At 39.9% G+C, this 16,889-nt stretch overlaps 1 protein-coding gene across 5 annotated transcripts in view; it reads left to right on the top strand.

Annotated features, from left to right (window-relative positions):
* Positions 1 to 4,227: 4,227 nt before the first annotated feature.
* Positions 4,228 to 16,889, top strand: part of ZMYND8 (zinc finger MYND-type containing 8) — a 116,653-nt gene continuing 103,991 nt past the window's right edge. For 2 of the 5 annotated variants that reach the window (XM_031951577.1, XM_023494534.2), the window contains exons 1-2: positions 4,259 to 4,375; positions 13,777 to 13,847. In XM_031951577.1, the coding sequence (XP_031807437.1) occupies positions 4,362 to 4,375; positions 13,777 to 13,847 (85 nt within the window). In that variant the 5' untranslated portion in view covers positions 4,259 to 4,361. Of the gene's footprint in view, positions 4,376 to 5,265; positions 5,491 to 13,776; positions 13,848 to 16,889 lie in introns of those variants that run through there. The other 3 variants (XM_012539717.3, XM_012539722.3, XM_031951576.1) reach the window with 3 other exon arrangements.

Genomic DNA, 16,889 nt, shown 5'->3' with positions numbered 1-16,889 from the left:
CTTAACTGAAATTTTACAGAACAAAATACTTTGAAGTCTCTCCTTCAAATAACAAACTCATGTTGTTAAACTGGGACAGATAACCAAAAATGTGTTTATTTTCATTTGTGGAATAAGGAACTATCTCTGAGAGCAGGTTTGATGGGTCTTGTGTTGTTGATGTCATGTGGCTGGCTAGTGGCCAGAGGTCTTTGAATTCTTTTTAGCCTGCCACTGTTTCCTTGAGACCTCAGCTGCCGAAGAAAGATTTGGAAAATAAGATTCTTTGTGTACCCATCCTTTCCCCGGAGCTCCCTAGAGGGGGCCCTCCGCCAATATTTGTTAGCCATATTTCCTTCCCAAATTCAGGTTCCTATCCTAGAAATGTAAAAGAAATATTATATATTCAATTTCATTTAGTGCACTGCTTCTAAATATCTCCTTGCTCTGTGCTTGTTTGAACTTGTACCAGTTTCTTAACAGGGATACTGAAATTAGACAAATTTCTTTTAAGTTACAGAGAAACTGGAATCCAGATTGGAGAGCTAAAGAAAAGGGTGTTCTTTGTCTTCAAGTTTTTCCTGTTACCCTTGCAAGGAGAATGAGAAGCTCTGTCCCTGTTCTGTAAAATAAAGTCTTAGATTAGATCTCTAAAATTCCTTCAAACTCTGATATGTACATATTTTGTGTTTTAAGATTCCTTCAAGCTCTGACTTTTGAAAGTTCCTTCCTGTTCTATGTTCTGTGTTCTATGTTCTAAGGCCTCTTCCTTCCCCGACATTCCATTTTCTAATGTTTTAAAAGTGTTGCCAAACTCTGATATTCCATGTTTGAAGGTCTCTTCCACCTCAGGCTTTATTTGTTTGAAGGTCCCTTCCAGTTCTGACATTCTCTGTTTTAAGGTTTCTTCCAGCTCTGGACTTCCATTTTTAATAGTCCTATCCTAATCTTGAATTCTGTTTTCTTTGTTCCAAGATCACTTCCAATTCTGACTTTTATGATTCTTGAAGGGCAAGAGCTCCCCCCACACCCCCATCAATAGCTTTAAGTGCCCAGTTAATTTTTCTTGCATTTTTTGATGTCATTCCCACTGTATCTGCCTCTGTGCTTCCCTTTTTTTTTTCTTGCATTTTTTGATGTCATTCCCATTGTATCTGCCTCTGTGCTTCCCTTTTTTTTTTTTTTTTTTTTTTTTAAAGCCAGTTTGAGCTGTTTTCTAGATAACCTAATAGCTCCCTCAATGTTAATAGTACTTCTGAAACACAACAGAACCTCCAGCCTGGTCATGTTCTTTGCCCCAGTGAACATTTGCAATAGGCAGAGGAGGAGAGTACTGCTTATGCAAGGAACAACCCTCAGGTTAAAATCCACTGGCATAATTGGAACATTTTAATTTCCTGCTTAGATATCAAAATGCTCTCTCTTTCCATAGTATAGCAAGCATTCTTCCAATTTACAAACTCTCAAGTCTCCAAAATTCCTTTGTGAGCCAGTAGTTTTTAATTCAGAATGTCTTTCCCCATGGTAACAGAGTTACATACATGGTACAGTGTGAATTTCCAGGCCAGCCCTGGAAAATTTAACCCATTCTTCATCTGTGTAGTTAAAATTAGGTTTCTAGATTTGGCTCTGACTGACTTTAGGCCAGTAATTTCACTTCTCCTGGTTCCCTACCTTTAGAATGGTAATAATATTTGCCTTGTTGACTTTGCCTAGCTCCCCATCAAATTCTATTAGTCCTCCTCCTTCCCCTCCCCCTCTCAGTTCCCTTGGTATTTCAGTGCTATATTGAGTAGTGGGGCTGAGGAATCCAATCCCTCCCAGCCTATCCATTTATAAACTTGTAACATGGGGGTGGAGGGCAATGCTGTGCCCCTACTGGCATTGGTCTTTGTATTCTGAAAAAGACAAGGCCATCTCTTTGTTTCAGAGTGCATGCTCAATTCGGATAATGTAGTCTGTGTTTTAATTTTGCCTGTGTTACTAAATCTGTCCCTTCAAGTCCATGGACATGAATTTATATATTGTAGGTACATGATTGAAATGGAAGGGCATCAGTTGCCCATGTAGCAGGCAGAAAACAAGAGCTATCATCTCTCCATTTTCTTTGTGGAAGAACCAGGAACGAGAAAACCCACATCTCAGAGGCTGAAAAGAGACTTTTATTACCCCCATGATTTCAGCCTCCTGGCATATGGTAGAACAGCCTCCAGAGCTCTGGTTTAGCCTCAGAAGAATCATGTTTGTTTAGCTTCTCTCATTTCAGGTTGCCACTTAAATCTTATTTAAGTAGTTTCTTGACTTAACAACAGCAACAACAACAACAAAAACCTTTCTGGACTGTTTTAAGATCCTCCTCCTGGAACCTGACACTTCCTTCTCGGAGAGGCCACTCGCTAGGAAATCGCAAAGGAGGTTTGGGGAGAAAACATAGGGAAAGGTTTTATAAAGCTTTTGGAATCGCTGGAATTATGGGATGCCTTTGGGAAAATGGTTAGTATCTTCCTGGGAGTAAGCTCCCAAAGTTGAGAGGAGAATAGGATCCTAGGAAATCACAAAGGAGGTTTTGGGAGAAAACTAAAGGGAACGATTTTATAATGCTTTCGGAATCACTGGGATTATGGGATGCCTTTGGGAAAGCGCTAACTATATTCCAAGCGAGTAAGCCCCCAAAGATGAGGGGAGACTAAGATTTTAAGAAAGAGAATTGTAAGGAACTAAGAGGTTATTTTACAGAGGAGGACCCCCTAAAAAAGAGAATTGACTTAGTCAAACTTGCATAGGTCCAGAGTAGCAAAGATGGGGTTCAAACTGGGGTCTTTCAGTTTGCAGTTCAGGAAATGCTCTTTTCCCTATAGGCTGTCCAGGTTGGGCAGTGCATTTAAATAACTGCCCCACCTGCCCCAGGGGAGAAAAAGGCGGTGGTATGGATGATTCTGTTTAAAACAAAAACAAAAACCCACCATACGCTTTTTTTTTTTTTTTTTTTAAAAGCTCTTTGTTCTATCCCAGAATGGCTCAGACAGTGGATTGGATTCTCCGAGTTCATTTTAAACAACCAGACGAGTCCCTCGCCAGCATAAGGAAAGTCCATAATTTGTCCTGGCCGCTAGCTTTTCCCCGTCGCTAATTTTTTACATCTTCCTCTGTTCTCATTCAGATGGCTTCCCAGGCTCCTGGCTGGGGTGCCCCGGCGGCGGGGGGTTCCCGGCTAGCTCCCGGCGAAATGCTGCAGCTCTGCAGCGAGTATTTTTCCACAGGTCCTGAAACCCACCCAGTTGTCCTCTTCTGGGCCTACTTTTTTTTTTTTTTCCAATGGGATTGAATGTGAGGGGGTTAATAGGCAGGAAGCTGTAGCCAGAGCAGGCTGAGACGGAAGTCAGGATTTTTGTTTAACTGACAGGTTTAGCAGGCCTCAGGGGTGGGGGGAGGGGAGAAGAAGTTGGTGAATTCAGGCATCTGGTGTGAGCCACAGACCTGGCTATTCCTCCCTGCCTTAACAAAGAGGGGGGAGAGCCCAGGGCACTCGGGCCCAACAAACTGCCCCTCCTTGCTATCTGAAATGTGCTCTTTCCCCCCTCGTTGTTGAGGTGGCTTGTAAACCCCTTACCACATGACCATTTTAACCAGTTGGCGTTTGTGGGCCAGCTCTGCCCCTCAGCTGGGGGTCCTTCTGAGGGCTCCCCAGGATCAGGCTCTGAGGGAGGGGTGTCTTAACGCAAATACAGGGCGCTTCTCTTACTGACGAGCAACGTGCGCCTTTTGTATGGTGCCAGCCAGGTCTGTCTCCTTCTGTGGCTCCTCTGGAGCCAGCCTCCCGGGATTTCTCCCCTTTCCCCCCCATTCCCCGCAGTCTCCCCTGACTCGGAGGGCCGACTTGAGCAAGCCTGTCAGCTGCAGAAACGGCTGGGAGTTTTCCTCCCTGAAAGAAGAGCTGCTTGTGTCTGCCTGGGAGCTGGGAAGGCTTCAAGGCTCTCAGCCCTCCCCTCAGAAGCAGTGCTAATCCCAGCTCCCCGAACTCGGGCTCTGGGCTGGCTGTCGGAGGGCTCCTTCCTCTGCTGAGAAATCTAGTCAGGGTGTGGAGGAAGTGCATTCGGGGGCCGCTTTCCCAAGTTTCTCTTGCTGAAAAAGGCCTAGCTTAGCCTGTCTTTTTCTATGCACAGGATGGCTCCTGCTCACCAGGGCTGCACAAAGATAATCGCTCAGGAAGTGTTTCAGCCAATCCCCTGAAGCTTTACATTCAGATTTACCGCAGGAGCCAATCCAGGATTAGCTTTTATTAGGAAGACAGATCATCAAGCTGAAGTGCCAAACCCTTTCTGTGTGAGTTCTAGTGCCTGTCCTCCATGTTTTATAAGTATTGACATAACACTGTGTTAACAATGCATCCACAGAGGTAAGCCTTACTTTTTACCATTTTTTTTTCTCTGAGACATATGAATTGTGGGTTAACAGTTTGATTCTCTGGGATTTGTCGAGCAAAACTCACCCCACAGCACTTTGTTAAGTTGCAACTGTTTAAATGTGCTTTCTTGGGTCACATGGTCAGTAGCCATTAGCCATATCTTTATTTTTCAAACTGGCCAAACCTTAGCATACCTACCCTGTCCCCAGGGGATGGGGCTTCTTCCCAGGGGCTCCAGGTCCTGGTATTCCAAAGAAGCTCTCTCTCTGAGCAGGGTGGCTGTACTATTGTCTCTGGCTCACATGCCTGCTAGGGGAGAAAATGGAAGGTAAGGGAGCAGATGCATCTAACTACCCTTCAGGGAGCCTAGGAAGGCAGACAGCAGACCAGGCAAGCTTACCTTTCCAAACTGGGTAAGGAACAGCTAGACTCCCTTCTGTCTGTCAGAATCTGGGCTTGGGGAGAAACCTTGCCATCAGCAGAAAGGGCTAATGACAGATTTTAACAATTGGGCCTAGGTGTTTGGTGTACTTCATCCTTTCTGTGTAATACAGTGCATCTTAACTTGAAATGGGTTATCAAATATTTCCTTCCTTAACAGTCCAACAGTGTGTGCTCCTTCTGAAGAGCAGCCTGGAGACAAAATGTTTCTAAAAAGTCTTCCTTCTGGTCTTTGGAGAGTTTTCTAAGGGACTAGGGATAGGGGGTGGAAATAGATAACAACAGCATGCAGTAATAAAGTAATAAATCTGAAGGTATGACTTATATTTTAAAAATCCTTAGCTTTCTTCTCTTGCATGATTAAGTAGAATAATGTATCTTTTTATCTTTGCTTCTCTTCTCTCTCTTCCCCCCCCCCCCCCCTCCCCTTTACACTGTATCCTCCTCAGTCCTCTGCTGTGTAGGGCAGAGGAAGAAAATCATATGTGGCTCATGACAGACAGCATTACATGTTGTTGAATATGTATGTATGTGTGTGTGTGTCTGTGTGTTTTTAATACTACGTAACTCTTGTAAAAATTTCCTTTTTGATCAATTCCCAAATCTGCCAGCCTGGTTCTATCTTCTTAACTGGAAAAATGAGACGGTTGCTTGCACCCTGGTTGGTAAGTAAGCAGTGCCCTGAGATGTGGACATTTTTAATAGTTTTCAAAACATTTTTGGATTTTAACAGGGGGGTAGTTAGTGCAGCAGGTGAGGAGGGCACTGTTGGGGGCTAGGCACAAATGAAGAAAATGAACAGTATCTGTTTCTAAGTGACTTGTGCATGTAAACTGTGTTAGTCTGAATACAGTTGGTTTATTTGTTTGTTGTTGTTGTTGGTTTTTTTTTTTTTGGATAACCTGCTGTTAAGATTGAAGCTTATACTTCCTGTTTATCCCCCGGCCAGAAAAAAAAATGTTCTACTTACTGTGTTACTAGCCCCTTAATTGGTGTGTATGGAGGTTAGAGCTCACTATAGTAGTTCTTGTTGCTTATGAGATGTATTGAAAGTTTTAGTCCTCAGCAGAATCTTCTTTTTAAACATTGGAAAGGGGCTTACGTTGTTCCTTATGTTTTAAGATGTTATATGCAGTGTGAAATGCCATCCAGGACAAAACCTCCTTTACTTCAGGAACTGACCTTGAACAGATTATGTACTTTTTATTCCAAGTTGGAGCTACACATCTGTATGTATGCATGTTTCTTCCCAGTTGTTGGGGTGTTTTTTTTTTTTTTTTTTGCCACATTTTTCTTATGCTAATGGGGTACTTAGGAGTTGCTAGGGAAAAACAGATTGCTTAATGTGTCTCTCTCCAGAATTTCTCTAGGAAGTTCCTTCTGTAAATTTCTAGTCTGGATATCCATCCAGTATGACTTTGCAAATGCTTGTTTTGTTATCAGTTATTGTTTTCATGCCAACTTAATGAATAAAAGAATCCCCTTTTTTTGTAGTTTCCTGCAACCCACACCTTTAGCTCCAACTGAAAAGTTCATTTAATGAGGAGAACTGTCCCAGATTGTAAGTTGATAAAAGAATCTTGAAACACAGACCAGCATCTTAAGAAAGTTAAGGGCACTGAATGATTTGCTCTTGAATGATTTTTGCAGTACATAAAAGTCAGAGCAAGTCCATCACAGAAGTAAGTTAAGACACTTAACTGCTTTCTTTGTTCTTACTTAATTGCTCTAAATGCAAATGATATCTTAAGGCACGGTCACCTTCCCTAGAACCTACATACAGCTACATGCCTCTATGGCGACCAGCAGCTGGATTTTGAGAACTAAACATTTACTAACATTCTGTGTATTTCATGTAAGAAAGCTAGGGCAAGGGAGATGTAGCCGAAAAGCTTGCATTAAAATGGCTCCCACAGGTTTTGTTAGAGGATCTGTTTCAAATATCCAGCTTCAGACTCACTGCTTCCTGAAATCTACAGCCTCAAACAAGCTGTCCTTGTCCTTCTAACTGAGACCACAACATCGTGAGTCTGCTGAAGTTTCCTATTTTTAATTACTTAAATATAATTCTTTTATAGTATACCAAAAAAAAAAAATAAATGTCTGCATTGCAGCAAGATGTCTGAGACTAGGTAGGGACAGCAGTGCTGTCTCACAGAGCAGCCCAATCAGGATTCTTCAAGCAGCCTTTGCACCAATCGCTGCTAAGGGTAGGTTAAAGATTGACAATTGCAGTGGCTAGAATGAGAGGCCCTTCTGGAAATTTCTACCATCTTTGTTCCATCTAAGTTAAGCAGCTAAGCCAAGCTGAAAAATTTTATATATACAAGGTATAATGTCCCATCTGATGTTCTGTTTAGAAAATAAGAGTGAGAGGCAGCAGGAGAATGTGTCATGTACAAGGCGGGCTGTCCTGCTCTATAAGAAACAAACTCAAGCAAACTGGCTTTTATTTCTTTTCTCCCAGACTTTAAAGGAGTGATTTCCTACAGCTGAAAGATTAGGTGTGGAGATCATTGCAGGAAAAAAACAAACAAACAAACAAACTGGTTTTATTAGGCTACACAGAAAATGGCCAGTGTTCTGGTGGAACTAGAAGTTAATTGTACATAATCACTCTGTAAACTTTCCACCAAAGGGTTATTCTAATTGCTCAGGTTGAATATGATTAGCCAGTTGGTACCAAATCCACTCACTTTTATAATTAGCCTCCTAAAGATTTGGGGAGAAAGATAGAAACATAGGGCCTCCTGGATTATAAATTAGGGATGAACACAATAGCTTTGTTGTTGGAGTTAAACAAAACATCTCCCTTTCATAAGCAGAGGAGACACTGGTTCAGAGCTTCACTAAATAGGGCGAAGGGGAAATGAGTCACTTCTTAAAAGTGATGACAGTCACACAGAAACCCAGAAGGAAAAGGTAGGTTTATCATAGAAACCACTTCAAATATGGGATCTCTGTTTTCTTTCTCTATTTCAATGGCAAAGGAGGTAGTGGCATCTGAGTATTGGTTCTCCATTATGCCTCTATTGACATTAAGAAAGGCATATTCCCAGGGAACCTTTACCTTTCCACTGGGGATATTTAGTTTAAAAAAAAAAAAGGTTAGAGACCCTTCTATTAGTGTTTTCCTTCCTTCCTTCCTTCCTTCCTTCCTTCCTTCCTTCCTTTCTTTCTTTCTTCCTTCCTTCCTTTCTTCCTTCCTTCCTTCTCCCTCCCTCCCTCCCTCCCTCCCTCCTTGTCTCTGTCTCTGTCTCTCTTTATCTTTCTTTCTCTTTTTAAAACAAGGTTTTGCCCTTTTGGCTTTCAGTTGTTCAGCCAGGCTGCAATTTTTCTTCTCCTTCAACCACTACTTCATCCCTGACTCCCCACCCCCATTTTCATTAATGGCCAGCAAGCATGTAGTAGCCATGTGAGACCTGCAGCTATGGCAGCAGGAAGGCAGGCAGTCCCCATGCAGGCTGCCCAACCCCTGCAATGCTAGGGAGACCAGCCTTGGAAAGTGCCCTCTTTTCCTCCTTTAGAGCTAAAAGCAGTCACCCTGGAGCTCCAGCTAGCTACATAAAAGAATGTTGAGGTCATTTTCAACCTTGCTGCCTCCTGAAATAGTAAACTGTGCATTATCTACTCTTAGGCTATGAATTTGGCCCCCAAACTGGGTTTAGAAATCTATTGTTATTTCTGAGCGAACTGTCGAAAATCTAATTTGTGAGTATGCTGGGCATGAACACATTTGGTGTTTTTTTTTTCTTTAATGCAAGTTCAAATTGTGTCTCTTTAGCATTAACTGTTGTAGCACCAGTTGTTTTTTAACTCTCAGGATTTTAGCAGCAATATTAAAACAAGCATCTTTTTTTTTTTTTTTGCATTCATATTCCTGATACATACTGACCTACACAATTATAACATGCACATATTACAAATATATTTCTTTGTAGTCATGATTGGTTCAGAACTTCTTTTAGGCTTCTGCTGAGGTTTAAGGCGAAAAACAATCTGTTTATTTTGCCTGGGCCTTAGCTTAAGGACTTTTAGTTTGCATGAATTTTCAGACCATGGACTGAACTTCAAACACTTCCATTTAACTATTCCTTTTGGCATGCTGAATTATTTTCTAATGTACATTGTGAAGGGAATGAACTGTTTCAGTCAGTACACATTTAGAATTCTTGGTCATTTGCTGTTGTACTGATTTTGCCTGATTTTCTTTTGCATACAGTTTTTGCCATGGAGTCTTGCTATAATTACTAACCTTTTAACCCCTTAACTGGATTTATGCTTTTTCAGGGGCTCAGAACAAGCTTCATCACCAACTGTGTGGTGAGGGGGTCAGGCTTTCCTTAGTAACCTGTGACTTCACAAACTGCCTTGTCATTATTTGTCTGTTCTTAGCTAAATGCTTGGTTGTCAGGAGTCCTTTGGTCCACTTTTCCCATTCCTGAGATTTAGAAGATGACTTGGAAAATAGCATTGCTGTTTAAATGAGAGATAGAGTTATTGAATAAACTGCTACCATTTTAGCCACAGTGAGTGCAGGAATGAGGCATTGCAGGGCTGCCAGACGCCATTTTAAGAATCCTGCTTGAGTAGCATAGCTACCGATGGGTATGAGGCTGTTAATAGGTGAGTGCTTATACAAAGCTGCAATTTATTCAGTCATGGCATGCTAATCTTTCCTCCTCACCCCCAACTTTGATTAATTGCAGATTTTGAGAATTCATGGTTTATAGATACTGCTCACTTGTGATTTGAGGGAATGGAGGAAGGAATTGTCTTGGGGAGAAGATAGACAAATTGGTATTTTTAAGGAAAGCAAGAAGAACAACAAAGATCTTTCAGAGGGCATGAATCTTGACCTTGAATTAGTGTGATTCTCATGGGGGAGGACCAAAATCTTCTGCTTGATCATTGGCGTGACTTTTCAAATCTGTCAGCTAGTCTTGGTTAAATGTCAAGGTGATAGGAAGCATTTTGAGAAATGAAATATGTGGTATTGTGTGCATTTAGGCATTTTCTGTCCAAAGTGGGGGTGAGGGTAAGGGAATATACCTTATTCCTCAGATGTGTTGAAAACATACCTGGGAATTATCATCTTGCATGGACTCAGAATTGTTAACAAGAAGGCTTAAAAGCAGACCCTCAGATGTGCAGCAGTTAACCTGTAACTTTTTGAAAAATTGCTCTTTTCAGTTAAAGCAGGTGAAGATGCAAGTCTAGATATGATCATACTTGTGCATTGGGTGAGGAATATTGTTATTGCAGGGATTGAATGCTTTTGACTTTATTTGTTGGCACTGTTTGTTGTTTAAATTATCTAAAACGTAACAGTTTGTGAGATAGATACACAAGCCAAATTACAAATGTTAAAGTAAATCAGTGATGCCATGTATGAGATAGAAAAACTATGGAATAGAAGTCAAATAAGTTCATAGTGAATTTTCTCTTTTAAGCTGAGAATGAGTGACTTCCCATCTTTTTTTCACTTCCCTACTGCTGTCTCTTCCCTTTCTCCCATAAAATTGGGTTACAAAATAATGTTAGCTTATTGAGGAGTTATTCTTTGTTTTTATTTTTCAGTTTATTCTATCCAGGAAGCAGCAGCTTACTATTGGGAAAGCTCCACCATGTTGTCAGTGACTATTATGTGTACAGTCCAGCTAATAGCAGGGGTGATAACAGCACAATTTCAGATGCAACTGCCTTTTAAAAAAAAATGCCATTCATTTAGCCTGCTTTTCAAGGAATTGAACAAGTGAGAATGCACAAAGATGCAGGATGCATTCAGACAGGTTCTAGGGAATTCTTAGGAGAGCTTCAGATACGAAGCTCATAGTTATTTTGTAAAAGACCATAGTGCTTCAGCATTGAACCAAAATAAGATCAGTGATGCAGAAAAGGAAGTCTCTTAAGATGTGGCTATGCAACATGACTAATTTTGTTTCCTAGTCATTGTTATTATAAACCAAGTGTTTTCTTTAACTCTAGTTTCTCTCCCATTCATTTAATTTGATGCAGTATGTATGTATGTCTTTGCTATCCGAAACAATAATGTGTTTTTCTCTGAGAAAGATGGGTTTTCAGAATTATTGTACTTATCTCTTGCCAGAAGAAAGCTTGTGATGATATTACTAATGCTGGGATATGTAGAACAGCTTAACTTTCTCCCCCCCTGCCCAGAATTGATTATTTTAAACTCTTGCTGCAGATAGCAAATAGGTAACTAGGTTGCATATTTAAGCCTCTTACCAGCATTCTTTCTTAGGATATTCATTTTTCTTGGACTAAAACAAGCTAAATTATTGTTCTTTTGAATTAATTCTTTGCAATCAGCATACCTTTGAAATTTGTTTTTTGTCACTGCTGAAATGATTATTGGTGCAGTTGTTTCTTCTCCTATAGCATGTTTTAGTTAAATAGTTTTCTCAGAATTCTGTCATTCAAAACATCTGATCAGTTTCAGGAAGTTTAGTATTTCTTGTAGGATTTTAGTGGAAGAAATTCTAGAATTATTAAAGAAAAGGCCAATTGCCCATTTTGCTTTGTTTTGAAATTAATTATCCATCTATCTTGTGCTAGAAGCACTAGAAATATTTTATTTTCAGCCACTTCAGGCAAGAAAGCAAACCATCAGATTGCAAAGCCCATGTGTCAGGGGGTAAATATGTATTTCCAAGTATAGAATGTTTATTTCTTTAGTTCTCAGGATGCAAGGTAAAAAATATTAATGTGAAAATCATCCTCAACCATCACTGTTATGTTGAAGTGAGGATGCTTCATTCCATTGAAAATTATCTAGGAAAACATATCAATCATTTGTTTGTGAAAAAAGGGAGTTCATGAATTTTATAACTTGTAATTAAATCTTTTGAAGCGCAGGTATATACAAATGAAATAATGATTGGGATGGTGAAATTTGAGTGGGACAAAGCTTTGTTACTGTAATTTAGACTTGCTTTTCGTTTTTCTGTCAACCACTCTAAAATCCTGAATCTTAATTCTGTGGGGGACCTCTTTTTAATTTCTCCCTATCTCCTCTCTTCTCTTATCTCTTTGCTTTTATACCTTTATTTTGTCCAGTGTAATCTTTGGATATCCATGTGTTGGAGGGAACGAATATATCTATATCCTTGTTGATATTACTGTTTTTTCACAGAATTCCAAGACTTAGATGGAACCTTAAAACTATAATATTTTTGAGGTTGACAGGACTTTAGAACAAATAGAAGGTACCTTTAGGATAATTTAGTCTAATTCCTACCCAAATTAGGAATTCCCCACCACAGCCAATTGGATCGATAGGCCAACCTTTGCTTGTAGAGCTTCAGATGATGGAAAATTCATTCATTAGTTCCCATGACAGCCCATTCTTTTGTTGGACAGCTCTGATTATTATAGGAAGTCCCTCCTTCTGTTGTTTCAGCCTTATATTCTTGCATTAATTTGAACCTTCCTTATATATCCTGTATAGTCCCAGTGTGTAATTTGGCTGTAAGACAAAGAGGATGACTTAATTCTGACTTGTATCTCCTAGTTAGAGGATTGTTCTGGATCTGATTCTCTTCAGAATGCAATTTTTCAGTGTTGTCATTTTGAGGTATTACATTTAAAAAAAATACTGAATCAAAATCTGATACATATGATCTTGGATTAAAAAAAAAAAATCAGAGGCTGCCTAGAGTAACAGAACATATTAGAAAAAGAACTAGAGATCTAGGTACTATTCCTGGCCCTGCTTTTCACTAGCTGTGTGACCTTGGGCCTCTTATTTTCTCCTTTGTAAAATGAGGAGACTGAACTAGATGATCTTTACTATGGTCTGTGTTCAAAGGTCTCTTCCAACTCTACCATTCTGTATTCTAAGGGCCCTTCTATTTCTGACGTTCTATTTTTTTTTAATTCAATTTCAATTTCTATTCAATTTGGGGGTATGAAAATGCTAGTACTTAAATAATTTGCCCATATATGCCTATAAAAAGAAATAAATATTTTGTAGGGTTTTAAGATTTGAAGTAAAAAAAAGAAAGACACCTGCTATCCTCTATCAACCCTGAATAATTTGGGGAAGGAGAGAGGTGGGATTGAATTAAGGAAGAGGAAAAGATGGAGGAGAGGGGGAAGGGAAAAAGGAGGAGAGAGAGGGAAGAAAGGAGGGACAGTTTACTGCAGTTTGCACCTGCTTAGTAGGGCAGGATGGGAGTGAAATCTGCCCAGAGGAGGAACATTGCTTCTCCTCCTCCCCTCCCCCTTCCAAATAATTGTTCCTTATTCTTGTTTGGTAGTGGAGGATAATTGCTCACAGCTTGAAAGAATATTGATCACTACCTCCTAGTTTCACTGGACTGGGAGGTTCTATTCCTTAGAACTACAGCTGGTTTCTTGAGTTATTCTTAAGACAGGACATTCATTTCTGATCCGTTACCTACATTTTCCCATTTTGTTAATTTATTATTATTTTTTTTTGGTCCCCTCCCTGTGAGAGATGTTGTCAGGTTTAGATAATTAATGCCTTAGAAACATTTAGAACTCCTTAAGGAAAGGCTCCATTAAATACAAGTTTGTATTGATATGCTTTTATGCAAAACAATATTCAGGAATCTCTGCTTCTGGCTCTTTATAAGACTAATTTAATGTAAACTGCTCTCCCCAAGCTCCATTGTAACAGTTGGACACATAGTATCTTGCTGAGTAATATTGGAAAGGGGTTGAGAGAAGTTACTTTGAGTATCAATAGCATAATATGCTCAGCTCCAATACTAATCGAATAAAATCAAAACAAAACCTTATTAATTTCTAGTAAAGTCTAATTAAAATCAAGTGAGTGTTTAAAGATGGGGTGTGCTGTGTGAGAGATTTTCAGTCAAATTAGTTAGGTCCCTTTAGCCTTTTATTTTTTTTTTTTTTTATTTTTTTGATATGTTTTAACATGAAAATAATTTGCTCTATTTCAGCTTGGCTGAAGAGGAGATAAAGGCAGAACAGGAGGTGGTAGAGGGCATGGATATCTCTACTCGATCAAAAGGTAAGTCAGAAACCCAGTATCATCAAGGGCTTTGGGAATTGGGAGGTAGTTACTATTTAAGAGGGGAGGAAAAGTTGGGATTGTTGGTTGACAAGCAGTGACTTTCCAATCTGTAGTTGCAGGAGCAGTCAGATTTCAGATGTGGCTCTTAGGATAGAGTTAATTTGAAGGGAAATAAATTCCTCTGGTTTATTTTTGCATGTTCTACTTAGGGGATCTTTTTCTGTTCTCAATGCCTATCTGTAGGTACTTTGTGGTGAACCCAGAGAGAATGCTGAGTGATTCGGAGTCAGGAAAACTGGCTTTATAAGTCCAGCTATGTTATGTGCTCCCTCTGTGACCTTGGGCAAAGTTATTCTTGGGTCTCAGTTTCCTCATCTGTAAAATGAGAGGGTTGGACTGGACAATCTTTAAGACCATCTCTAGCTCTAAATCTTTGATTTCTGTGACCTTGTGAACTCTGACTTTTGCTAGGTATTTGACCCCAGGCTAAGTCATGTAACCATCCCTGTTGACTTGTCTGTTATAAGGAATGTGCTTTGAGGCTGGAGGCTTTCCAAAACCGAGTTTCTATTGTTATATCTCATGATTTTGGACCTTCAACTTTTTACTGGATGACCTTTGGAAATTAGAATATAAACAAAACAGATTAAGATGAGGCCAGAGGCCCTCTTGTTGTTTTCATTTTCAAAACTGGGCTCTTTGGAATTACAAAAGGAAGAGGAAGTTGGTTTGCCACCTTTGAAAACGGTAGCTTCTATCTCCAGACAGAAAAGAAGCTCAATGTTTGTTGGCAGTCTGAGGCCAATTTTTGTGTCCAGGACAAATTTTAATAAAGCCTATAACTAGAATATTGTTTCCTTTCCAAATTCAGCATTGATTCCAAAAGATTCACTGTTGGGCAGGCCTTCTCTTTTTTACTTTTGGTGTTGGAAAATAAGCAACCCGAATTTATGGCCTTTATGACCTCAACTCTCCCCTAAAAGAAATATCTACGCCTGCCTTTCCTTTTAGTGAATTGACTTAGAGATGGATTGTCACGCCAGCATTCTTTCCATAGTTTGGTTGATGATTGCTGTAACTCTTTTCTCCTAGCTTAATTGTCGTGTGCTAAAAGAAGGGGATTTGTTCATTCGGTGATTCAATGGGTCTTTATGACTAGAGAGCTTCTTTGCTAGGTATTTTGTGCAAAGGCAAGAGTAGATAATCTTAAATGGTTCAGGAGAAGCATTTAATAAACACCTACTATATACCAGTTTTTGTGTTAGGTATTGGGAATATAAAGAATAATAGCTAGCTCTTAACCAGTAATTTAAGATTTGCAGGATGCTTTGCTAATATTTTATCCTTATAACAACCCTAGCTGCTAGATAGTTTTGTCTTCTCCATTTTACAGGTGAGGAAACTGAGGCATGCAGGGGTTAACTGATTCGAGGTCACATCGCTAATAAGTGTCTAAGGCTGGATTTAAATTAAGATATTTCTGAGTCCAGCCCCAGCACTCTATCCATTGTACCACTTACTTGCCTTAGGTTTAGCCCCAGTTCTCAAGCGCTTTATGTCTCCAGTGAGACTGTAAACTCCCTACAGAGTTGTGTGGAAGATTATTTTGGCACTTGAATAGAGAATAGCTTAGTGAGGGAAGAGACTGGAAATAGGGAGACCAATTAGGAGGCTCTTGTAATTGTTTAGGAGACAAGTAGGATTGTGGCCAGAGAGGGAGAAGCAGAGGAGAGAGATATTGTTGAAGGAAAATGGATAAGGCTTAGTAACTGATTTTATAAGGGTGAGGACAAAGGAGAGGGAAGGGTCAGGATGACTTTGCCACAGAGGACCTGGGTGGATGGTAGCATCCTTGTCAAACATATAGCAGGTCAAGTCTGGGATTTGGGGAGGATGAAGATAATGAGCTGTTTTGGTTATGGTTGAGCTAGAATTTCCTAAGGGATACCTAGATTGTAATACCCAGCAGGGAGATTCATAGATTTAGAGCTAAAAGGGGCCTTAGTGAGTTGGTAAAGGATTAGATTTCAGGAGACAAGAGACAGAGAGAAGAGAGGGGGAAGATAATGGGTGTGAAAGCTGGAAGAGGGAATTTATGAATATAAGAAAATTAATGGCTGAACAATATTTTTTTATGAGGCAATATGTGACTTAGAGCAAGTGAGAGAAACTGATGATATTCAATCTGATGAATTAAGAAAAAGGATGTCATTGTGGGTTGGGAAGGTTTAAGAGAAGAGATGGGACTTAACTGGAGCTTTGGAATAAATCAGAGATTCAGACCCACAGGGATGGGCCAAGGTATATCAGGTAGGATGAAGGGAGTGGTATCAGTTACCAAGATGGGAGTGCACATATGTTTACATAGACTTGTCTGGCTAGAGCCAAGGGTTTATTTACATGGGTGAATAGAAAGGGGAAGTAGCTTGGCCAGAGTTGTAAAGACATGTCAGGTTGCAACTCTGGGAGTCATTGAAGATTTTTGAGCATTGGAGAGGAGAGGGACATGGTGAAAGAAGCTTAGTTAAAATATATTGGGTAAGATGGAGTATAAGGAATTGGAGGAGGAAAAATTGGAGCCTGAAAGACTAGGTAAGAGGCCATTGACAATTCTGGGCAAGTTGGAATGGGAATCTGAACAAGAGAAGAGAAAGAAACTGAGAGGAAAACCAGAACAATTAGGAAGGACAAGAATGTGACTTATTTCAAGGAACTGTAATTTGGTGTCATGGTATTCTCTTCATGGATACTGTTCACAATCCTTTTGTGACTCAGACTATTTTCATGAATAGTTGTCACCAAAAAATTCACCCACATAGGGATAAGTTTCGGAAATTTGCCAGGCTGGTCTATTAAGACAGAGTTGATTACTGGGTCTAAATTCAAATCCTTTCCATTTTAGTAGAATTGGCCAGATGTTATATTCTGAGAGTATAGCCAGAGTAGTGAAAAGAATACGGCTGGATTTGGAATTAGAGAATTTGGGTTCAAATCTTTGCTCCTCTAACTTCTTATTTCCTGGGAGACATGCAGTGAGTC

This window comes from Sarcophilus harrisii, chromosome 2, assembly GCF_902635505.1.
Source record: "Sarcophilus harrisii chromosome 2, mSarHar1.11, whole genome shotgun sequence".
NCBI classification, from domain to species: domain Eukaryota; kingdom Metazoa; phylum Chordata; class Mammalia; order Dasyuromorphia; family Dasyuridae; genus Sarcophilus; species Sarcophilus harrisii.
The sequence above is the reverse complement of the archived record's forward strand: the minus strand, read 5'-3'. Positions and strand labels throughout refer to the sequence as shown.